We start from the raw sequence: 26,612 nt of genomic DNA on the forward strand, positions 1-26,612 counted from the left end.
CAAGAGCATAACGATAATTCAAAACATTAAACGAAACTTACTCGCAAGGGGGGAGTTTGACTACCCCCCAAAAATCCAAAAAACGTGCTGTTTATAATCCTTTATATTCCAAGTTTTATAATCCAAACGTTGCGCAATTATAATCCTTTTTCACTCAAATGTAATTACTATAGCTATGTACTGCATATATTGATCTTCACAGTACCACAGTAAATTAGATTGCACAACTTACTAATCTGATGGTGCTCGTAAAACGTTCCAATTTCGTTACGAAATAAATGTTCTTTTACTTCACTGAGATTAGATTGCGAAACTTACTAATTTGATTATGTTCGAAAAAATATCTGTTTTTAAATAGGTGTGATCGCTTTGAACTCTGAATGAAGACTCAAAAATATTAGAAAGTTCTTCAGAAAGTTTTTTAAATGTGTCAGTATGAGAACCCTTTGGAAATATAAAGGAAGCTGTTCTGGATTGATACTATTTGGCCTACTTCTTTTTCCTGATGTTAATCAGAGGTTGGCTATAATTTCATGCCAGATTTTAGCTCTAATCGAAACACTACTACCTATCATTTTTAATTCTTTAGATGGCACTAAGAACTTACGCAAAGTTTAAATTAATGAAACATGGATCTAAAGGAAGGAACCAAAGTAAAGATTCGAAAATAGACCTTGCATCATTATGGCTTATACATATATTTTAATGCCTAAAATAAGCTTATACTCTATTTCAGTGGCTTTTGGGTATCCAAAAAGTTGTTGACTACTGTTATAAGAAATTGAATTTGGTCCAGGCATAGGACCAATATAATTTATTCTGTAGCCTATGACATTTTAGTGGATCATATATTTGCCATGGCCCAAAAAGGCTTTTGTTGCAATAAATATCTATCTATCTATCTATCTATCTATCTATATGAAATAAGAAAACCAAAAAGTCTTCTGTGTAACTTTATTCATACTTCTCTATAATAATTTGATGGTTAAAAAGTAATACAGAAGACTTTATATCATTCTCCATGTTTAAAGGAAACACAATATGGTCTTTTGTTTGACTTTACAGTACTTTCTATATAAGAGTAAATGACAATATTTGTTGCTTAGAGGATAAAGAACCAATAACTTCAGTAGTCAAACATTGCTCACCCAGGCATAGGCTAGGTAGGCCTACTGGTTTTCTTGGACTATAGCCTAGGCAATGTAGTTCTTAGGATTCCAATTGGATTCTTGGAAAAGATTTTACATTCTATTGAAAATTTATTTCTCTGCATCTTTCTCATTTCCAAGGCTTAGAAAATTGCATAGCCTATGAGACAAGTTTGAGTCTGCTTTTCTTTAATCTCAAGTTTACAAAATTCCAGTTTTACTGATTTTAATAAGAGTTTCAGCAAAACTAGGGGTAAAATTATAGCTTAGCTACTTTTTGATATCTTGGAAAAGGGTTTGGTTTGGAAAATAAACCTTTCAGTAATGAATCCAATGGCCAAAAATATACTTGGGGAAAGTATTGCTAAGCTTCCATGCTAACCCTCTTCTGATTCCTAAGTATTTGAAATTTGCCTACTTGATAGGCCTATTAAAATTTTGACAAAACAACATTTTACCTTAATTGTCAGTTATCAGTTTCTTTTTTTCTGGTTTTAGTCTAGTTCTGAAAATGCAATGCCTGTTATTTGAGGAGAATTTTAAGCTGTAGCAATAGTTTTTTTTTTAATTTAGGAAGTGTATTTGCTCTTTTTAACCCCATAAACTGGGATTAAGCAAAGTTGTGAAGCTGAAAACTGTTTTCTTGTACTTCATTTAAGCAGAAGATCTGTTTTCCAAGGTTTCACTTTCATAACACAAAGATTTTAAAGGTCATCAATGGTCACTACCCTCTAAAGAGAAGTGGAGTTGAAGTAGATACTTCAAAATACCTTCATGGGACATACTTTATTCTTTAGAGCCATCCCTGAAAGTTTTGTTTGCCTTACCTAACCCCTTTCTAAGATAGTGAAAAGTAGCTAAATTAGAATTTTACCAAATTAGGATTCTTTCCATTTTTAAGAACCATCTTTCAATGATTTAAGACCTGATAGGCTAAATCAGTGTTTAGCAAAGTTATGACAATCCAAACAGTTTCTTTAGACCTTATTTGTGCTCTAGGCCTGTAGCAGTTGTGCTATGTAGTATTTTTATTTAGTTACTAGATGTGCTTATGCATATATTGCAATTGCTTATTCCTTGCTTGTGAATGTGCTATTATTATTTGCTCATGCTTGATTATTTTATTGGTGCCTGGGTCTAAATAAATCGATTATCTTAACATCTTGCTTCCAATTTCTGCAAGGCCTCTATCTATTCATGAACATTTCATTTTTATGCTGTAAGTCTTATCAAAGCTTGTCAGATATTATTGTCCTCTAGAAAGAGAAGTGGCAGAAGCAGATACTTTAAAAACCTTCAATGGGCATCATTTAGGCTCTAGAAATATTCCTGGAAGTTTCATTTACCTAGTTTTACTGCTTTTGAAGATATTGAAACATTTTTCATCTAGAAATTTACAATGGACTTGTGAAGGTTTTTGTTTCAAATACCCATCCTTGCTTAGAAATATTGAATTTTCATCAACTTGAAAACAAGTTTTTGATTAGCAAATAATTTTTTTAGAAATAGATTTAAAGCCCAAAGAAGAGTAAAAAAGATATTGACAGTTGGCTCCTTTTTTTCACAGATCTATGAGTAAAACTGTATCCATCCCTAGGGAGAGATGTCAGTCTACTAATCCACATAGGATAAATATAGTTACAGTAAAGTTAGGGGAATAACTTCTTGCCCCAAGATCCATTACTATTAGGGCCTACTCTAATAGGTTAATCAAACAGATACTGTATGCTGACAGCCCTTTATCCATTCAATCACTAGATTCTATCTATCTATTGAACCTTTGCTTTAAGGAATTGCCAGGTGGTTTTGATAGAAGAAATATAATAGAAAGACAGTTCTGATTAGATATATAGTGCTTGACTCTATGAAATTCACATGCATTGTGTATATTATCCATGGACTTACCTTAGTTTTGAGAGAAATTTAACATCCCTAACTGATCTTTTTTCCATAATATGACTAATCCATTCTGAGACTAATCTGGCTGATAGGCAAAGACCAGACTACAGTTTCCTGCCACTATGGGCTAACTTTAACAGGGTTTGACTTACCCCAACTGACAAATTTTATAAATAGTGTATTGTCAGTGCAAAAACTATTGGATGTAAATGATTGGTTATATTGAAAGAAAAACTATCCTACAAATTAAGATTTGACCTCTTATAGAATAATGGGGTTATGCAAGAAACATAATAATAATAATAATATAATGCTAAACAAATAGGTCACAGGGCCTCTATAAAAGTCTTTTAAAGCAAGAAAAATTATAAGCAACTTCACTATAGTATTTGTCCTGTTCTTGCTAGAATGATTTAATAAGCTGGCCTTGATGACTTCAAAGTGGAGCTTGTTTTAGTATTGTTTAACTTGGTTCTTGAATGCCCAATGGCTGATGTCCTTTTGGAACCTCTCCTCTTGAAGCTTGAGGTTGTGACCACAAAGGTTCATGTAGCTGAAGCTGAGAACATCAGTAGCCTGGATGTTTTCATAGGCAGGGTAGCAAAGCTTGTATACCTCAATGAGGTCTCCTTGGTGCAGTCCATAAGCTAGTGAAGGAAGTTTGAGCTTGCGGAGCCTATATTTGTAGGGTAAATTTCTCAAAGTTGGACAGAACTTTGTTATTCGTCTTTGAACTTCTTCAAGAGCTTTGATGTCTTTGTTGTAAAAGGGATATGTAGTGCAATGACTTTATTCAAGGATTGGCTGTTATAAAGCTTTGTAGAGAAGACAAAGGGTCTTATCATTTCCAAAAATGAAGTTGCAGCTTAAAACTCATGCAACACGATTTGCTTTCCCAATAATGCTGTTGTAGTGGGCCTGGAAGTCAAGGTTGCTGTCAATGACAACTCCGAAGTTGCACTCCTCCTGGCATGATGTGATTGGTAAGTCTCCTAATCTATATTCATAGTGGATAGTAGGTTTCCCTATTGTTAGCTTGTGGCTTTTGTCAATATTGATTTCTATCAGCCAGTTGGACATCCAACTATTGAGCTTGTCAAGGTCCTCTTGCAGAGATTGTGCATTGGCAGCTGTTTTGATTACTTTATACAGCTTGGTGTTGTCTGCGTACAGTACAATCTCAGAGTTGATACCTTCTACTAGATCATTGAGATAAAGTTTAAATAAGAGAGAGCCAAGGACCGAACCCTGGGGAACACTGCTGGTTACCTCTACTTCAAGTGTGCTCGAAACTCCGTCTACTGATACTGTTTGAGACCTTCCAATAAGAAACTGTTCAATCCAATCAACTGTGGTACCCAGACCAAGGCTACAGAGTTTGTATAAAAGGTGACGATGAGGTACTTTGTCAAAGGCCGTTTTAAGGTCTATATAGATGACATTAACTTGATAACGCGTATCTGCGTGCATTTTTCTGTTTACTACCACCATAAGAAGGTGTGACTCTACAAACCTTCTTTTCAAGAACCCAAATTACTTGCTAGTGATTATCTTTCTTTTGCTCATGTGCTCAAGGATATGTTCAAATATGATAGATTCCAGTATTTTGCAGGTTATGCAGGTTAGACTGGTATCACTGTTGCCTTTTTCCAGATACTAGGGAGTTCATTCGACTGTAAGGATTTTTGAAAAGTCATCAGTAGGGGCTCTGCAATTAGATCTGCGGTTTCTTTTAACACTCTGGGATGAAGTCCGTCCGGACCTGGCGATTTGCTTATCCCTAGCTCTTTACAAAAAATTAAACAAGAGAAACGGGTTTTAATTTCTATAAAGCAGTGAATACAAACACTTAATTAAACAAAAATACTCCGAATATTTCGGCCCCACATCCGGGAGCCTTTCTCAACGGAAAGAAACAAAAAAAATTTCTTACATCAACATAAAAAACATACTAAACGAACAAAAGTAAAAATATAAATAAATAGGAAAAGAAAACTCACATATTAAATAAACAATTCCATTCACTGGAGTATAAACAAAATCAAATGTTTATATTGATTGGAGCACGCCTTCTCACAATATGTAAATGGAGATCTATCAAAAAATGAAAATATATTTTTACTTAAACTAAAACAATAAAGGTCAGCTAACCCCCAGCCCATAACCCCTAAATAGATCTCACAAGTTCATCACCCAATGTTTGAATTATAAATTGAACAGATTCGTTTGCTTGCAAGCTTAGCTGCAGTTCATTAGCTTGCAAGCAAACGAATCTGTTCAATTTATAATTCAAACATTGGGTGATGAACTTGTGAGATCTATTTAGGGGTTATGGGCTGGGGGTTAGTTGACCTTTATTGTTTTAGTTTAAGTATAAATATATTTTCATTTTTTGATAGATTTCCATTTACATATTGTTTATTTAATATGTGAGTTTTCTTTTCCTATTTATTTATGTTTTTACTTTTGTTTGTTTAGTATGTTTTTTATGTTGATGTAAGAAATTTTTTTTTGTTTTTTTTTCTTCCATTGAGAAAGGCTCCCGGATGTGGGGCCGAAATATTCGGAATATTTTTGTTTAATTAAGTGTTTGAATTCACTGCTTTATAGAATTTAAAACCTGTTTTTCATGTTTAATTTTTTGTAAATGGAAGTTTGTAAAGCAGTGTGGTCTAAGAAATTATTTATTCCTAGCTCTTTGAGTTTCTTCAGGACCACCTGTGGGTCTATCTTGACCCTGGGTGTTTAGGCAGAGACTATGGTTTGCAGGGTTGGTAGTGATGACTGAATAGGTTCCTGGGTTAAGACGGTAGTGAAATACGTGTTTAGTAATTCTTCTTTTTCTGCAGATTTTTCAATAAGGAGTCCAGTCGTAGGGTTTTTTAAGCTTGGAATGTCTGGCTTTGCAATGCGTTTAGAATTTATGTGCTTCCAAAATATCCTGGGGTTTGTCTTGATAGATTCTGCAAGGTTTTGCTCTTGCATGCTAGCTGCTTGCCTGGTTTGTCGCCTCACCTTATTTCGTAGCCTTTGGTAGGCTCTTGCTTTGAGAGGGCTTGACTAGTCAGCTACATAATTTTTCCAACAGGCTTGCTTTTTCTTGATGAGGTCCAAAACAGCGCTTTGGACCTCATAGGTGTTGTGCATGTGTGAAACTTGCCCTTTATAGCCTACCTAACAACTAGCTTGATTGGTCTTGTGAAAATATATTTGTCAGCAACATTATCAATATCACCTTTCTTTGTCTAATTGAATTAGTAAGTGGCAAGGCTCAGGCAATGAAGAAACATGAGCTTGACCTTTCCTTGTCTGGAAAATCTAGAGCCCTTCCTATGTACCAGCCCTTTTTGTCAAGTCACTCAAATCTTTATTTATTTTCTTATTGTGAGGAACAATTTTGTTCAATTTTGCATTTTAACTTTTTTCTCTCCTTTGCAGAGGAATTATTTTGCTTTTTTTGTGTGAATGTATTTTTCAATATCTAAGGAGGGGGTGGTTGTGGAAAATTTGTTCTTTGTTAATTTTTCAATGAAAATAACTAAAAAGGCATTTTTCAATGAAGATACTCAAAACATGCATTTTAAAATGTAGGTGGGCACAGGCCCCTTCAGCCCCACTCAATTGATGCCACTGTCCCTTTGTTTTTTTCTTTCAAGATTTTTTTCTGTCTTGAGCAGTTTCCTTTCATTATTATCACTTCTACCTCTTTTGCAATTTCTTTCCATTCCTGAAGCTGATAGCATGCCAGGTTACATGATTGATTCGAGAAGGACCTCTTTGAAAGATTTTGATTGGTTGTCAAATAACACATACTATTTAAAACATTTACAGATAAAAGAATAGACAGAAGAAGAGTATGACTGCAATGTAGACATCCATGTAGATACAGCAAAAAACATATGATCAAGCTGAAGAAAATAAGTTGCAAGATAGGTTTGAGGAATGTGTTCTACAGCTTACATAGGTTGCTTTGATTCCTGACAGTTTTAACTTTTAATGTGCAATTTGTGAAACAAATTCTCTTCAAGAGGAATTCCAAGGAATCAGACATAATCTTTTTCAGACCAAACAGAGTCCCATGTGACGTATATACCACACAAATACCTAGGAGAGCTGTAGAAATTCTAAAAAATAAACAAAAACTTAGACGTGTAAAGTTAAACCATGAAAGAACTCTCTGAAATAAAGTAAAAAAAAATCTTCTGTGAATCTTGATCAAATCCTACCATAGATAATGTTCTGTTTTCATTAAATGTAACTAGGCCATCATCAGGTTTTGACTGGCCTGGGTTTACCAACCCAAGTTGGGTGACACAAACAATAGCAGAATATTGCAATGCACATTTTGCCCAATATAAACTTTTGTGGAACTCAAGATTAGAGTTCAAAGACATTTAGAGGGTTTTTGCCAATAAAAATCATCATATTCAAGGATACAAATGGAACTAAGAGTTTGCAGTTCCTGATACTCCAACATGATTAAAATTTCCTAGAAGAATGTCATGTATTAAGGAGCAAAAATGTATGCTCAGTCATATGACCAGCACAAAACTCAAACTAGAATTCATGAAGGAACTGTTTTGCATCAAGATAGCTTTTGAGTCTTTATATTATGGCCTTGTTCAAAAATTTTTGATGAATATTGGCAGGAGAGGGATTGGCCTATAAATTGAAGGATTGCCTCTGGAGCCACCTTTCAAAGAACTACTAATCTTGCACTTTTATGAGCTTCTGAGAAAATTCCAAGATCAAAAGAAGCACAAACAAGCTCAGTTAAGAATAAAAGATTTGCAGATAAAATGAACTTGATAACCTTAGAAGGAATATTGTATGAGCCTGACCAGGAAGGATGTTGAAGGGAAGAGACAATCTTGCAAATTGTCAGTCTTTGAACTGTTAAGGACTCTAGTGCCCTTGATTTGACACAAGCCAGTCTGAACTAAGATTTGCAATTAGGATTAGAAGGTCCTAGAAAAACAGCTGCTGCAGTGATTTTCCCACCACCAGAGAAATAAGACACTAGCTGACTTTTGAGAGCCATATCAGATACTAAATGACTGTTCATTACTAGACTTTCAGGGAAAACTGATCTGGGAAAACAAGCTTTCAGAATTGAATTAATAAGTTTCCAGGTATTTCTTATATCTTTCTGTAATTCAAGAAACTGTAAAAAGAAATAATACAAATCAGACTTTGCTGAGCAAATAATTTATATAAGTAGGCTCCGGTTACTCTTATATTTATCCAGGTAACAGACTTGGGAGGAAGCTTTTCACTTTTTCAAAGACTATTTTTTCTTCTCAAAGCTCTTGAGCAAACCATCCAAGGGTTTAAATATTCAGGTTTTTTGCTGATCTCGTGAAGATGAGGGTTGTAAGTTTGGAGCATTGCATTTCTTACAGGATCATAAAATAGATTAAAACTATCTTACTCAGATTCAATTATATCCTACGCTTGTTCAGTCAAAGGTAAATTTAACTGTAGCAGATTCTTTTCAGAAAAAACAATAAGAAGTTTTCTTCCACCATGGAGTTCTTCATGAGAAAGGTTCAGAAAGGGCTATTTTCAAAAAAATAGTGTAGTGATTTGAAATGTCACTTACCAGAACATAATTACAAAGGATTAGTAAAGAAGACAAAATATTAGTAAATTAGAGTGTCTGTTCTCCCAGTTACTCTAGTAGCTATAAACATCACTGACAGAATACCATAAAGAAGCATTACAGCAATAAAATCTATTAACACAGAAAAATTATCCAAAAGATTTAAATTGCAATTACCAATGGCAACTGTGTCACATGGCTGGTTTTGGACCAGGTCCATTATTTTGCTGAGATTATTTAAGAAATCTGAAATAGAGCTACTTGGAGCATGGCAGACTTCCCCAATAACTAACTGTTTTCCTGGAACTGAAGTTTCAATAAACAGTGACTCAAAAACTTCATCCACATTCCATGTAAGTTCTCCACAGACATAATATGGAAAATTATCAGACACATAAAGAACAAGATTTTCCTTTCCTATCTGAGCCTAGTTTGTTGAATATAACCAAACATATGCATATTTTTAGGTACTCATATTGAGAAAGCTGAAAAGTTACATAAAAAATGTTATTTTAGCATAAGCAGAGCTATTTTTGGGCTAAAATATGGCCCAGGAGTATGAAATATTTCACAGACCCTGAAAAATCTCAAAATGATTCCAAAAGTACCACTCTGGCAGCTTTATGCTGTCTGTTGAAGGCCAGGTATTTCGGATCTTTTTCTTTTATCTAAACTATGAAATATAGCACAATAAAAGTATTGAAGGATGTTGACGTTTTGTTAACATGGGGATAAGTCCACTATTCCTGCTCCCCCATAGTCTAATACATTGGACTTCTCATAGATCACCTTTTCAGGGCTAAGTCCTATACCCCTCTTTTTTCTTCAACACATGTTTTTCGATTATTGCACCTATTTGCCAGCTTTGTCTGTACCCCCCTCTCCCCCTAAAAGTAAAACAAAAACTTGTTCTCAGACATTTCTGGGCAAAACATCAAGTTTCTTGTGGGAGCTCAAACATGGTTCTTTCAAAAGGCGAAAACAAGGTTTTATTGTACCAGAATGAGCCAACGTCTGGTAGAGGACAGTTTCTATCTATTTTTTTTTTTAGCAATACATCACCAGTTTTGGTTCATTCTTTCTTATGCATGTGTACAACTATTAGCTAACCTTTCAGTTCTAATCTATTTTGATAAAATTTGTGTCTGAAAAGGTGTGGAATATAGATGCTCCTTTGTGTTTTGACTTCTCTGATGATAACTTTCTAACCCCCCCCCCACCAGGATAAACCCTTTGTGGATATATACATATATTTACAATTATCCATAAATGCTTAAACTCTTTGAAAGAGGCATAACATAAAATTAAGTGTCTGCTCTTGCAATTTAGCTTTTTAAAGGAGATATAGCATAACATAAAATTAATAGGCCAATAAATTAGCCAAAGTGGATGAAGAGCCATCCAGTTGAATTTGCCATCTCGCTTTTTGGTCTATTATGGCTCAAATTTAAATGCCTTGTAGTCTTAACACTTTTAAATTATGAAACAAAAACTAGGTAAAGTAATTTTTTTCTATTCCAGATACCTATATATATCACTCCTCAAGATGGTGACCATGTTAAAGTTTTTAACTATCTCATGAAGAATGCAACAGTCACGAAGTCTTTGCCAATATCTAAGGTAGACATTATTCCTTTTGAGTGAATTTTTCTTTCTGTTCTTACTTTGTAGATTATAGATATGGGGAAAATTTCATTGTACTTTCACGCATTGCTGCAAAATAGTATAAAAATATATATTTTTAAAAAGAAAATGCTATTATTAACAACTCACAGCAGCCCCAGGCCAACACAGTAGCGCATGCAACCTCCTCCACCCCAACATCCTTCCATCCTGTTTGAGGAAAACCTAGCTTTTGTTGGGCCACAGGTGGATAATCAAAAAGTACAATCTTTGGCAATATGCATCCATAAAATGGGGTCTAGCATCTTAGTATTTTTTTCATTATAGTACTGGAAGGTGGGAAGCTTTTTTTTCAAACCAAGCTTTTTTTTGTACAGCTTAATAATAGTACAGCTTTATTTTATAGTAAAGCTTTTTTATGTGCAGCTTATTAATAATACTGCTTTATTTTATAGCACAGCTGTTTAAATGTGCAGCTTGTTAATAATACTGCTTTATTTTATAGCACATCTTTTTTTATGTGCAGCTTATTAATAATACTGCTTTATTTTATAGCACAGCTTTTTTGATATGCAGCTTATTAATAATGCCGCTTTATTTTATGGCACAGCTTTTTTGATGTGCAGCTTATTAATAATGCTGCTTTATTTTATGGCACAGCTTTTTTGATGTGCAGCTTATTAATAATGCTGCTTTATTTTATGGCACAGCTTTTTTGATGTGCAGCTTATTAATAATACTGCTTTATTTTATAGCACAGCTGTTTAAATGTGCAGCTTGTTAATAATACTGCTTTATTTTATAGCACATCTTTTTTTATGTGCAGCTTATTAATAATACTGCTTTATTTTATAGCACAGCTTTTTTGATATGCAGCTTATTAATAATGCCGCTTTATTTTATGGCACAGCTTTTTTGATGTGCAGCTTATTAATAACACTGCTTTATTTTATACCACAGCTTTTTTTGATGTGCAGCCTATTAATAATACTATTATTTTTTATAGCATAGATTTTTTTATGTGCATCTTGTTAATAATACTGCTTTATTTTATAGCACAGCTCTTTTTAAAGTAATACAGCCTTATTTTATAGCACAGCTTTTTTGGTGTGCAGCTTATTAACAATACTGCTTTATTTTATAGCACAGCTTTTTGATGTGCAGCTTATTAATAATACTGCTTCATTTTATAGCACAGCTTTTTTGATGTGAAGCTTATTAACAATGCTGCTTCTTTTATAACTCAGCTTTTTCGACCTGCAGCTTATTAATAATGCTGCTTTGTTTTATAGCACAACTTTTTTGATGTGCAGCTTATTGATAATACTGCTTCATTTTATAGCACAGTCTTTTTATGTGCAGCTTATTAGTAATTTTGTTTTTTTTTGTAACCCAGCTTTTTTGATTTGCAGCTTATTAATAATACTGCTATTTTTATAGCACAGCTTTTTTGATGTGCAGCTTATTAATTATGCTGCAATATTTTATAGCACAGGTTTTTTTATGAGTGCAGCTTATTAATAATACAGCTTTTTTGTGTGAAGCTTATTAATAATACTGTCTATTTATGGCACAAATTTTTTGATGTGCAGCTTATCAATCATACTGCTTTATTTTATAGCACAGCTTTTTTGATGTCCAGCTTATTAATAATACTGCTTTATTTTATAGCACAGCTTTTTTATGTGCAGCTTATTAATAATACTACTTTATTTTATAGTACAGCTTTTTTGATGTGCAGTTTAATAATGATACTGCTTTATTTTATAGCACAGCTTTTTGATGTTCTGCTTATTAATAATGCTGCTTTATTTTATAGCACAACTTTTTTGATGTGCAGCTTATTAATCATACTGCTTTATTTCATAGCGCAGATTTTTTTATATGCAGCTGATTAAAAATACTATTTTATTTTATAGAACACCTTTTTTGATGTGCTGCTTATTAATAATACTGCTTTGTTTTGTTGAGTAAATCTAAACACATCTAAACACCCATGTTTCAGGAACATTACTTGACCGTTATCATTGCTATGGCTTCCAATGTTCATATTTTAATTTGCTGAGTTGCCTTTCTTTTCAAACTTCTTTCACTTTCTAATAAACACCGTGCGCCTTGGCAATTCTACTTCTTACATCTTCACTGCAAACACCATCTCTACTAATACTACCCAGGTATGTGAAGCTGTCCACTTGATCAATTTTCGTGTGGCATTACGTCAAATCTACACTCTCATTTATTCCTAATTATACCTTCGCCCGAACTTTTCTATCAGCTGAATCAAATGTATCTTCATAATCAATAAAACTGAGTAGCAATGGGGTCAGATGATTCAGACACAACTAGTTATTAATGTACATAAGTTTGGTTGGCACATATTCTTCTCCCCCTCCGAAAACTAAAATGTTCTTCTCTTAAAACTTCTTCTATAGTATCTCTTAAAAACCATAGTCATGTTAATTTTCCATTTTTCCTAAAAAATTGAATAAATAATTGAAAAAGCAATTAAAGTTATTTTCGATTTCTTGAATTTTAATATTGGCTCTTATTTTTCTCCTGAAAATCTATAGTGAGTCTTTAATATGAAAGCAGGTCTAGAATTTTACAGAAAAGTCTTGCAATTATTTTGATTTTAGAGTTATCAGCATTAAGAGCATACCTGCTTAGGAACTTTCCCGAAGACTGATGCAAAGGATACTTTCTTCCGTTTCCCATAAAAATCGAAGTATCATTGCCTTAAAATGCGCTTATAGTAATTTCACTGCTTCCCCGAAATATCCTTTACTTCTGATCTCCAGGGGCTCTTCCTCCCTCTGTGAGTGCGTGTGGTGTGTCCTTCACAAAGCTTGTTATTTACATAGAAATTGTTCTAATTTTGAAAGTTTAACTTGCCCTACAATCTAGTCGCTACTTCATGTCCTTCAGGCGGAGATCAAAAGATTGATCTAGGAAGGGGGCAGTATCCGGAAGTATGGATTTTAGTCATACATTTATGGGTTTTCAAGGATTGTCAGCTCAATGTTGTTCAATTTTCCTTATAGGTCTTTTATACTCCTAAGCTTGTATATTTTTCCTAAAATTATACCGTAAGTGGGGGTCCTTGGATCAGTCTTAGATAAGATGATGTTCAATTTCGGTAAAAAGCTGTATTTGAATTAATAACAACGTAGACCACACTGCCTTTCCATCATAAAAAAAGCAAAAGATATGTAGAACAGGGACTATTTGCAAAACAATGACTAGAATAAAACTTGAGTTATTATTTCGTTTGTATATAATGCTGTTGTTTTTAACAGAGACAATTGTTAAATATATATCTGCAATATTTGTATAGGTTTTATTCTAAATACTGTCTTTTCAATTAGTTCCCATCATGAATAATTTAGTCTTTGTGTACTCTCATAAGCAGTAAAATATAATTGTTCCCTTTTTTGTACATAGGTCTGGTATCTGTGGTGCTAGATATCCCAAAAATGCCTGATATGATGCTAGTCTATTGCCCGGTTTATTGGCTGTGTTTTATGTATCTAGCGAATGTTTGCACGAAAGAATTGACAGTTGTATTTGGTACAATATTCCTCCGCATGAAATATGATCTGAAATGGATTTACAATGCCAGAAAGTATGCCTTTCTAGGTGCTTTTGCACTTCACGTTAATGAAATCCCCCTTATAAAAGTCCCAGTCCCTTGTGTGGATCTGGAATTTAAATATGTTTTGCTTTCTAGGTTAGAATGAAACCGAATCAAGACCTGACAGAATTGCGCTTTGATTTGCGGCAAGAGACCTCTTATTTCAGCTTGGAGAAAGCTCAAGAGATTGGAGACAACTCAGGACTCTTTAAAAAGGAAGTAGCGCCCGATGAGCAGTAAGTTAGCTACTTTGAAAGGCCATGACACCTTTCTCTCCTTTCCAAGATTCTTTTTTTAAACTGAATTAGCTAGCAAAATAAAAGAGAAAAAAAAACTAAAGTAGACCAGTGGTTAAATAAACTAAAAAAATTCTTGGAATGAGATATTTTTTTCTGTATTAGTTACGCGACATTGGTCTCTCAGCAGAGGCATAGCCAGTTTTTTTTAAGAGGGGTGGGGAAAATCATGACATGTATCTGTCCAGCCATGGAATAACCAAAGAGATGCGATTACTCATATGCACTTTTTTGGGTACTTGTCTATTATATAAAACAAGCAAACCGAGATTAGAATATTAGAAGCTGCAGTGATGACAGTGCTCAAATATGAACCTGAAGCATGGGCGCTCCGAAAAGCGGATGAAGATTTGCTAGATGTTTTCCAGAAAAATTGCTTACGGATTGTTCTGGGCACCCAGCTGACTGACCGTATTTCAAAGAGTAGGCTGTACAAAAAATGTGGTTCAATACCGCTTTTTAGAACTATAATGAAAGAAAGGTTGAGGTGGCTAGGGCAAGTTGTGTGGATGAAGAATGACAGATTGCCGAAGATTGTCCTTTTCGGCCAACCGTCTAGGGCTAGAGCTAATGGAAAGCAGGTCGTCCTCGTCTGGGGTGGGAGGACGTCACAAAGAAAGATTTAAAGGAAATAGGAACGTCCTGGGAGGGTGTAAAAAGGGAGGCTTTGTATATATTAGGGGCGTTTTTTCACTCAACAATGTGCTAAGATCTTACACCTTTTATCAGAAAACACTTAAAAGTGAAATATTTGAACAAAGATCTTACATCTTTGGTCGTTTTTGTGCAAACGTCTTTCATCATTCTGCTCTGATCAGCAGTCTGAGAATAATGATGAGTAGATCATCAATGTTCTCTCATCATTATTCTATATGGCAGAACAGTGGCGGTCTTCACACTTTTTGCTAACATCAGTGAGCTGTAAGATCTCAGAACAAAGATGAGTTAAAAAACGATGATCTTTGCAGAAAAATGTAAGATCTTAAATGTAAGATCTTAGTGCTAAAAAACGGGCCTATTGGGTTGGAGGCGGAGCGTGCGTAGCTGTGTGTGAAGATTGGTGACAATAAAATATGATTAAAATAGAATACGTTATTAGCAAAATTGTGAGGGTCATTTGTGAATTATTCAATTGGGAACTTCGGCGTTGGCTGATCGTCTCAAAGACAAAGAAAAGTTCATTATTAATGCGATTCTTGACCTATTTTATTTTAGTTCATTATTAACGCGATTCTTGAGGACACCGGTTAGTCCGCTTTGACTAGTGATAGGATAGAATATAGTGTCTCATCATGGATGTTTAAGAATCATTTCAGATTGTTAGAAAGGCTACAGCAGAACTGAGCTGGAACAAGCAGGTTTCCCTCGTTTGAAAATGAACCACACAAATAATTTTGTCGACCCAGAAACCGGTGCCTCTACCCAAAAAGTAGACAGAATGTGGGGTTCCGCAAGGTGGAGGAACAAACGGCACCGAGGTACATCCCGCCATCATTTACGTTCCTACTTAGTCGAGTACATGTGGTAGGCGGAAGTAAAGGCAGAAGACCGAGTTCATTTTAACGCAATTCTTGAGGACATTTCTGTGTTCTGGGAGCATATTTCCAGGTTGTAGCTTTCACAATTTTGCTAATAAAGTATTCCATTTTCATCATTTTTTTTCATAAGGTTAAATAGTTTTGGTTAGCTTGAAATAGGTTTGTTTAGGTTACGTTTTGAATCTATGCTATGCTTTACCCCCCCCCCCCCTAATGTGCAAATATATAACCGAAATTTGTTTCTAAACTATAATATTTCATCATAATTTTGTTTTATTTTATTGACATTCACCAAACTTGACTTCTCAAGTGTGTTTTATGCAGTAGACAAGTACCCTTTTTTGTCAAGACTGTTCATACACTTCACTTAGTTACAATGGTCATTTCTGAAGCAATCGGAAGTTAAAGTAATGGACGATTCCCTCCCTCCTCCAAAAAGAATGAGGATTATCAGGTAAATTAAAAAAAAAAGGTTCTAAATTTTTAGTTGGAAACGATTTGAAATTGTACCAAGACTGTCTCATAAACCTGTGCAATTCGGAGAAAATTAATTGGAACTTGATTAGATGTGTGTTTACAGATTACTACCTCAGTTCAGAAGGCTACATAGAGCAGTAAGTAAGGTTATTTGAGATTGTTTGTCACAAAAATTAGGTACATATCCCAGTAACGTATTAGGTACAATAACCTAATAACGACAACACTAGAGATTTATGGGCAGTTAAAAAAACAGGCAAGACTGATGCAATTAAAAAATCTTTTGATGAAATTTAGGGCACTATTAGCATATCTAGATGAATAAGAGTTTGTTTATAAAGCTTGAGAAATTTGTCAAAATAAATTCAGGAGCTTTATCATAGTTGAGCGGATTTTATTCTCACAACCCCTTCTTTGGTATTTGAATCAAGAATTATTACATGCTAAATAATTAACCACTAAAAATCTATCTTGATGGATTCACTTTAGGCTATTTTGGGCCCATATTTCTAATTGGTTTACCAATTATATAGAGATATAGACATATAGAGATATGTCTTACTTGACTTAGGTCTCCTGCCGGGTGCTAATCGGCATAGAGACTGACATTTGCCTCCTCCATCCACTTCGGTCCATTGTAAGGGATTGTGCTTCATTCGGTCTGGTATTTGCCATCGCTAGGAACTCGGGTAACCTGCTAGACCATCGTTTCTTTGGTTGGACGCAAGGTCACTTCTAACAAGCATTGGCAGGGTCACAGTGGAAGATCATCTTTGCAGGTAAGTACAAAGATGCAAAGAAATTAAGTTACAAAATATAACTACAAACTTTTTATTGTCATATTTTGAACATTTAAGATAAGATTTTATCTTTAAAATAGCTATTAAAAACCCAACTGGGGTGAATTCGTGTTCCGGAATCAAAACAAAATGTATAAAGATAAAATAATTGGTTTAAAATCAGGCACACAGATAAAACTGGCAAAAGAACTTGCCGTCATTTTATTTTATGAAACGTCGTTTTTATTTTATTTTATCGTCGTTTCATTTTATTTATTAAGTTTATTTTATACCGTCATTTTATAAAAATGTCGCAATTTTTTTTAAATCACCCCCTCTGTCGCTCCTAAAACCGTCACTGTATTTTTCACACCCACTGATTCTTTTTAGTAATTGTTGTAATTTTTTTTGGCTTTTCGGGTCCCATTAACGTAAAAAATGTATTTAATTGAGAAGGTGTTACGGGCTTTGAGCACTTTAAAAAGTTATTAGCGTACTACCCCACCATGTGTTGTATGTGTACTGCAAGGCACCGGTTTACATTGTATAAATGTGGTTTGTACCCGCTTCAGATAGACTTCAGTTATTTTGATGGTTTAAAAATGAGTTCTGTGTTTACTTATACATTTGTAGGAGTACGGCCTTTTGTTAACATTATTTGAAAAAAACTACGTTTTCTAAAGAGTTAAAGAGGCTGAGTTACAAGGTCGAACCTTAAAACGTACAGGGATTAGGAGGCACAGTTGGGGGCTGCCGCCCCCAAACCCCCGCTTTCGCAGCCTTTAAATAAAAAAAAGTTCTTTAAACTGAAAGTAAGGAGCGACATTAAATCTTAAAACGAACAGAAATTATTCCGTATATGAAAGGGGCTGTGCCCTCCTCAACGCCTCGCTCTTTACGCTAAAGTTTTTATTGTTTAAAAAAAGAGTTGTGAGAAAGTCAAACTTTAGCGTAAAGAGCGAGGCGTTGAGGAAGGGCACGCCCTTCTCATGTACGGAATAATTTCTGTTCGTTTTAAGATTTAATGTCGCTCCTTACTTTCAGTTTAAAGAACTTTTTTTATTTAAAGGCTGCGAAAGCGGGGGATTTGGGGGCGGTAAAGTTTGACTTTCTCACAACTCTTTTTTTTAAACAATAAAAACTTTAGCGTAAAGAGTGAGGCGTTGAGGAGGGCAAGCCCCTTTCATATACGGAATAATTTCTGTTCGTTTTAAGATTTAATGTCGCTCCTTACTTTCAGTTTAAAGAACTTTCTTTTATTTAAAGGCTGCGAAAGCGGGGGGTTTGGGGGGTGGCTGCCCCCCAACTGTGCCTCCTAATCCCTTTACGTTTTAAGGTTCGACCTTGTAACTCAGCCTCTTTAACTCTTTAGAAAACGTAGTTTTTTTCAAATAGTTTCTGCACGTTTTTGTACAGTTTATTACTCAAGGGTCGACCTTGTAACTCAGCCTCTTTAACTCTTTAGAAAACGTAATTTTTTTTAAATAATTTAAAAAATAAACTGAGTTTCTTTTTAAAGTTTAAATTCAGTATATAAAAAATTTGCTCAGACAGTGAATCGAATCCGGGTTTTCCGCCTGAGAGTCTAAAGTATCAACCCCTAGACTAAGCAGACACGATAGTAATTGTTTTTTAGTAAATCGAAGCTATTTTTGACGCAAGCCAATTCCCAAAAAACTCGATAATTGGTTTTTTCAAAACAGGGGAGGAGTGATCAGATTGAGCTGAAATTTCGAGGATAAGCTTCCAAGCCCCAGGACAGATTATCCTCCAAATTTCAGCCCGATCAGACAACGTAAAAGGGGGTTTGTGGTGGGGAAAAATTAACATGGGCTAATATAGGAAAACGAGGTTTTTCGTAAATGTAAATTCGGGGGATAATTTTTTCGGTCTGAAAATATCAAAAGACCCTAACAGGTCGAATTCTGCTTCGAATGAGTCCTCATTCATCCGGATCTGGTGCCAACTATGGCCTGTAGGCGTGGCTAAGAAAAAAAAAATATGAATTTTAAGTGGATGTATTTGGTTTTTTGAAACCAGGGAAGAAGTGATCGGATTGAGCTGAAATTGTCGAGAGTAATTTCCCGAGCCTTAGAAAAGCTAAACCTCTAAATTTCAGCCCAATCGGACAACGTTAAAGGGGGGCTGTTGTGGGAGAGTCCAAACTTCCGGCCCAGTTTAAAAAATAAAGATAAAGTCGGAGGAGGATGAAATTTTGCAAGTTTCTTAGTTTGAGCTTGGGCTACAAAATGCGATTACCGCCGTCTCTCTGCGACCTCTAGGACCTGAAATTGCTTAACATTGTGGTGGGTCGCCTCTTTATAGAGGCACTAGTGTGCCTCCTTGATGGATAGTTGTTGAGCATGGAAGTCCCATTGACAGAAATTTTCATCCATAATTTACTATGTACTGCCACGCACTGATTTACCACATATAAGTATGTTGTGTGCCAGGGACGTACGCAGGGGGGGCCTCCGGGCCCGGCCCCCCCGAAATCTCACGATTTTTTTCATTTTCCCATAATTTTCTGATTTTTCTCACAGAATAATGGGTTTGAAGGATTTGGCCTCCCCCCCCCCGAAAAAAATTGGCCCCCCTGAAACAAATTCCTGCGTACGTGCCTGTTGTGTGCCACCATACTGTATTCCGTACTCACTGAAAATGTACTATAGTTATTTTAGATGATTTTGAAGTGAGTATTGGATCTTCTTGTAAAGTTGTAGGAGTATGGCCTTTTGCGAAATTTGTTGAGCATATAAGTTCCATTAATAGATGTTTGCGTCCATAATTTATTATGTTCTGCCACACACCAGTTTACCAGATCTAGGCGTGGTTAGTACTACCGTACTCACCGAACATGTACTCTTGCCATTTTAGACAATTTTAAAGTGCGCATCGGTATTTTTAGTACTGTTGGTGGATTATGGCCTTTAGCTGGAAGTTGCATTTATATGACCTTTATTGGAGGTTGTTGGACATAGAACTATAGTTAAAAGAAATTGTAACCATCATATATACTTAAGTTTTAATAAGAATTTATGCTAGATCCTTTTCTCTTTTTTCTATAGAGCTTATAAACACACATGACACAACATTTGTTTTTTTTTTTATTTCTAACACCCACTTGACTTTAGGTATATTGCTTGTTTTTCGTTTTGTTTCTTTCCTTTCTTGAAAAAAAAGCTGTTTAAATAGAACTAGAACTTTTAAGGCTAGCGACTCCTGTCTTCTTTACTTTTGCCGCTTTTCAATTCAAAAAAATAAATAAAGTGGCCAATTATGCTTGTAAGACGCCTCCTCCTCTGAAGTAAAAATCAAATTAGATTCACAGCTTAAGCTCATGAGGGTGCTTAAAAGCAATAGAATTTAACGTGAAAATTAGCTTAGAAATAGAAATTAGGAATTAGCTTAGAAATAAAAGCATTAGAAATTAGGAAGTTTACAGAAATTGGACCTTCCTAAAATTATAATCCATCTTATTGTTTTATAATCCATCATAAATTATGCAGTTTTGATATTATTCTTAATTAAATTTTTCTTACATACTTGCGTGGCTGTACTTGATGCCACGTTTGCCTCGTTAGCCTAACGTTATGCTTCCAACAAACCTCCAAGCGCTTTGACATCCTTTCTGACTACGCTATGACCACCTGGTTTTTACTTCCATTAAGAAGGGGGGCTGCTAATAGTACACGGCATGTCAGACTTTAAGCGTACACACATCCAAGCCTTGAGAAAGACATCTAGGGATTAGACACAATGTTAAAGGGATCTGATGCTAAGCAAATCAGGTATTTTCGATAAGATATCCAAGTTTGTCTAGTTTGTTTCCAGGTATATTAGTGCCTGATTGTGATTGTTATTGCTGTTTGCTAAATTATTTTTAATATTTCAGGCCAATTATGGACTCAGTTCTGATGAAATCGTCTCCTTGTCAGTTGAATTCTAACTATGTTCTTGGCTTGTTTAAAGATAACAGCTTGATTTTGACAAAAGTTGGTGGAATTTCCAACATTTCCACTGATTTCTCTTATCTTCATCCAGCACCTGAACAAGATGAAGGTAAATCAGACACTAAACCACAGAGAAACAGAGGGTTTACATGTATAAAATGTTTTGACTTAAAACACTCTTCTTACTTGCTTAAAACTTCATGTAAAAGAACCAATCAGGCTTTGTGTTCTTTTTACTGACTTAGAATTGTGCTAGGCCGAAGAATGTGGCCGAAAGCACTAATATGCTTAAAATTTCACGTAAAAGAACCAATCAGACTTTGTGTTCTTTTTACTGATTTAAAATTGTACTAGGCCGAAGAATGTGGCCGAAAGCACTAATGTGCTTAAAACTTCAGGTAAAAGAACCAATCAGACTTTGCGTTCTTTTTACTGATTTAAAATTGTGCTAGCGAAAATGTGGCCGAAAGCACTAATGGGCTTAAATTTTCAAGTACAAGAACCAATCAGACTTTGCATTCTTTTTACTGACTTAATAATTGTTCTAGGCAAAATTGAATTTGATGCATGTAGGCACAGTTTTGAAAAGGCTGGATTATTTGTCTCTCCAGAAGAAAAGAAACAAAATACATAAATGAAATAAGCCAATGGAATTAAACCACTCTTTTTAACACTTAGGTATTCGACAGTCCTTAGCAGCTTTTCTTTTGCTACTATTACTCTTGTGAACTATTATTGAATCAACACAATAAACAACGCACCAACTTGAAACAAAGGTAGACAGTGAGGTAACACTTGATTGGTTTCCTTTATCACAAGGAAGAAACCAACAGCAACAACAATATATGAAGATCTGGTATCAGCACCCCTTTTTACTATTAGCTCAATTATAGGTGTTAACCTTTTTCTAATAGCTGTGACCAGAGGTGTATCAGAACATGTATCCGTCGTATTTGGATTCGCTTTTTGCTGCAAGAAGCAATTCAGCTGTTTTGAAGTGATTCATTTTTTCATTACAGCACGTTATCGATTCGTGTATGGGTGTTCTGTTAAACCAATCTGGAGCTTTTATATTAGCACCTTTTGTAAAAAGAAGCTCACACATCTCAAGACATCCCTTCTAAAAAAATAAGAAAGGGTAATTGGAGATAGGGAAGAGAATCATCAAATAATTTACAAAATATTAGAATAGACCGGTACTGTGACATGAAAGAACCATCTTCTTCAAATTATTTTTATTTGCGAACAACGGCGGTGATTCACTTACTAAACCAGACAGCTTGTTAAATACTTCGTCATAAAATTCAATAAAACATATTATTATAAAATAACTATATTATTACATGATTCTTTCAAAATTATAAATATTAACTAAATATATATATTAAATAAATAAATATAAATATTATATATATATATATATATATATATATATATATATATATATATATATATATATATATATATATATATATACATACACACATACATATATATATATATACACACACACACACACATACATACATATATATATATATATATATATATATATATATGTATATATATATATATACATACATATATATATATATATATATATATATATATATATATATATATATATATATATATATATATATATATATATATATATATATATATATATATATATATATATATATATATATATATATATATATATACATACATACATATATATATATATATATATATATATATATAATAATAATAATAATAATAAAATAATAATTTATTTATTACCCACTATAAAAAAGAAGCAGAGTACATCAAGAACAAAAAAAAAAAAAACAACAAAAAAGCAAACTCGCACAATTAACAATTATTTACAAAAGACGACGTAAATTATGGTGCATAGTAAGACCTGCAGACAACGACAGCTTTCCCGCAAGCACAGTCACTTTTTCCGTAAATCAGGAAGGCCGAATCGCTATATTAGATGCCGGTTCCGGAACCACGGAGGGAGGAACAAAAGGTACCGAGAAAATTTAAAATAATAAATCCGGATAGAATTCAGATTTTTAGGCTTCAGAATTGGAAGAAAACCAGATAAAAAAAAGAATAGAATGATCGCAAAATGAAGAATATAATTTCCAAATCGCTTTTCTATTGTACCTCCCTCAATTTGCAACAATTTTTGAATATCCTATCTGAATTTTTCTTTTGCTTTAGAAACTGTCAGGGCCCGAAGTGTTTTGAGATTATTAGTAATGTGAAGACCAAGCCACCGAAAAGAAGAGACACAGGGAATAGTGAAAAAAAAACACAGTTAAGAGGGAGACTTGCACTCGACTTAAATGAAGTATATTCGCACTCATCAACGTTCAACATAAACCCAGTCCGTCTTAACTGCTCTGAGATCCAGCTGACAGAATGCGAGAGCCCATCCCTGGAACGACTGACAAGGAGAACATCGTCCGTATAAGCGAGATTCGAGACATAAATTCCATGGGAAATAAAAGTTGAAAGAAAGATGAAAGGATCGGAGCAGTACAGGACTTAAAAATTGTTGGAGAAAGCAAACAACCTTGATGGACCCCACGCCGAACAAAGACCTTTGAATCAGAAACTACTCCAATACATTTTACCCGAATAAAAGAGTTAGAATACCAGTACCGTAACAAAACAACAATAGAAAGGTTAATATTGTTGGAAAAAGGGAATAGAGTGCATGTGAGTGGACTATACTATCGAAAGCTTTCGAAAGATCAAGAGCACAGATATGAAGAGGAGATTTATCATTAACAGATTGCAACAGGAGGGAAGCTAGAACACGATGGGCGTGCTGACATCCCAGCTTTTTTTGAAAGCCAAATTGGTTTTCACCAAAATTAACATTTTCCGAAATGAAAGGGAGAAGAATATATTCAAAAATTTTGCTAAGAGTGCACGAAACAGTAATTGGTCGATATGACGTACACTATGAGAAAATTTTTCCACGCTTAAAAACTGCGGTGACTGTGCCACAGGTAAAATTGTCGGGAGCCATGGAACTAGATAAACACGTCTGAAACATAAGCTGAAGGTGAACTATCAAAGTTGGGCAAACTACTTTTAGATGATGAGACGAAATTCCGTCTTGATCAACAGAGCTAGATTGCATGTTCTTAATAGCTTGACCAATATCAACTGTAGAATTTACGATTACTCTGAGAAATACGATTAGGCAAACACGACTCAAGAAGGTTACTAAAAAGCTTTTCAACTTCCCGGTTCACCTTGCCGAAAATATCATTATAATACGACACCCAAGTATGAACTGCTATAGAACTTTCAGAAAAATCCCTAATAAGCTTATCCGAATTCAGAACATGAGACCACTCCTTTCTCGACGCAGGAAAATCAAAACCAGATACCCTAGACTGCCGTAAACGTTTTTTTTAAGCACGCTTGGTACTTTACTTTAGATCGAAGACAACTCCTCGATTTGGCCGACCGCAAGACACCCACATTCGTAGCCAAAACTTAGCTTTATTCTTTACAACTTATAATTCTGGGTCCAAAACCCATTCTGGTTTTCTAGTTTTAACTTCAATCTTTTCTAGAGGAACAGCAGTCGCCTCTGCTTGTTTTAAGCACCAAATTATTTTATCATAATATTCATTTAGAGACTGCTTATAATTTGAGAAACAGTCAGTAACTTGAAGCAAATGGTAAGGAACTTTTATAGAATCCAATAACGCGGAAAACGTAGTAATATAAAGTGCAAAATTAGCTCTACTCCAGTTATTCCTGTAAAACCAATTAGAACTTTGTGTAAATGGTCTAGTAGAACGGGAAGCGACTAGTGAAGCAGAGAACGAAATCGGGAGGTGGTCAATATCACGATAGTCTTCATGAACAAGAACAGTCGACACATTAATATTGGATGAGGAAACTACATGGTCAATATTAGACAAACTTCCAGATTGGTGAATATATGAATAATCAACACTTTTCTCGACTATTTTATAAGCAGAAAAAGTATCAAGGACTATATTGGATCGAACTGACTGACTTGTAATATCTGTGTTGAAGTCACCAACCACTATGAAATCATAACCAGTCGATACAACAGACGCAAGAATAGCCTTAAGATTTGCAGAGGCTTTCATATACGCGTTTAAAGCGGATATAGTTTTTTTGTTACACGGGAGATACACATTTATCAGCACAGTATTACCAAACCGAACCGCAAGGATGAATTTATCACTGTGAAAACACTGGAGAGAGCAAACTCAGGTTATTCTTAACAATGCACGCGAAGCTTCCAGAAGGTCTACCAAAAGTGACCTCAGCATTAGTTGTAAAAACGGATTGATTGCGATTTCTTTTTAACACGTTAATACTGGTAGAAGTCAGGAGGTGTTCTTGAAGGCATACTATGTCAAACTGGTCACACAGTTCATCAATCATATGCTCCTTTAAACGAGTACCATTTATATTAAGCGAAACAATCGAAACAGGCACAATCATTTCTTCTCGGCAATGATATCTCTCCGCACTTTGCATCTAAGACAAAAGGAGGCATGATTTTCACCACAATTGGCCCATCTTGCATCAAGCTGGTAGGAGAATCCTTGGTGGAAATATAAGGGCCCGCACAGCGTGCACACTTCGCAACCAAACTTGCACAATCAGCTACTCTATGGTCTGGCGAACGGCATTTTAGACAGCACCGAGGTGCCGACAGATATTCATTCACAGATTGTTGAAATATTGGAAATATTCATATCCAAGTTTAACAACATTTTGCATAGCCTTGGTTTTTGACATGGAGACACAAAACTCAAGCTTAACCGTGCCAGTGTCACCGAGCCGCATAGCTTCCACCACCCCTGGACATCCTTGAAAGAATGAGAGGTCTAAGTCCTTCGGTATTCTTTTGACTATCCCGAAAAACCGCTTAGTGATCACCTTGGATGGAGATTCTGCTAAAATCACTGAAATAGAGTCTTTGAATTCTTCAGCAGCAAGTTTTTTATCATTGATTAGCCATTTGTCACCTCGCAAACTCAGCTTGGTAACTGCATCATGACAGCTCACTTTATCGAGCACTTCTTTTCGTTTTATCGGGTCATTTAGTGTTTGTGGCACTTTAGAGACAACAACAGTGGTGTGAGAGTCAGTTGACGGCGTCACACGGGCAGGCAGTGGTGGAAAGTGACTATAATACGAATCGAACTTACTTGAAACAGTCTTTAGGAAGTGTTCCATTCTTTTCAATTTCGCGTTAAAACTCGAATAAACCAAAGCAGGGATGACAGGTACATCATTTGGAGAATGAATATATGTATTCGTATATATATATATATATATATATATATATATATATATATATATATATATATATATATATATATATATATATATATATATATATATATATATATATATAACATATATATATATATATTAGAAACTACATGCCTAAATTAAAATGAAAAAAAAATCCTTATATCAATTTGTCGTATCCCATAATTAGGCTTTATGGAATCTAAATTTATTAGTTTAAATAATAAATTTATCGAATAAATTTATTCGAGGGACATTACACAAAAAACGGGAACTTATCTAGAATGATGGCTTCTATCTGAAGACAGTGGTTAACATAAAATCAAAGTGAATATTTCGGCTATGTTACC

At 34.7% G+C, this 26,612-nt stretch overlaps 1 protein-coding gene across 1 annotated transcript in view; it reads left to right on the plus strand.

Moving 5' to 3' along the window:
* Positions 1-612: 612 nt before the first annotated feature.
* Polr3E (RNA polymerase III subunit E) overlaps positions 613-26,612 on the plus strand; it is a 48,990-nt gene continuing 22,990 nt past the window's right edge. The window contains exons 1-4 of the mRNA XM_089086829.1: positions 613-653; positions 10,171-10,269; positions 14,000-14,139; positions 20,889-21,055. Of these exons, the coding sequence (XP_088942955.1) occupies positions 630-653; positions 10,171-10,269; positions 14,000-14,139; positions 20,889-21,055 (430 nt within the window). The 5' untranslated portion in view covers positions 613-629. The remainder of the gene's footprint in view (positions 654-10,170; positions 10,270-13,999; positions 14,140-20,888; positions 21,056-26,612) is intronic.

Source organism: Artemia sp. Qi Xiang Cuo, chromosome 3 (assembly GCF_049724085.1).
Source record: "Artemia sp. Qi Xiang Cuo chromosome 3, ASM4972408v1, whole genome shotgun sequence".
NCBI lineage: Eukaryota > Metazoa > Arthropoda > Branchiopoda > Anostraca > Artemiidae > Artemia > Artemia sp. Qi Xiang Cuo.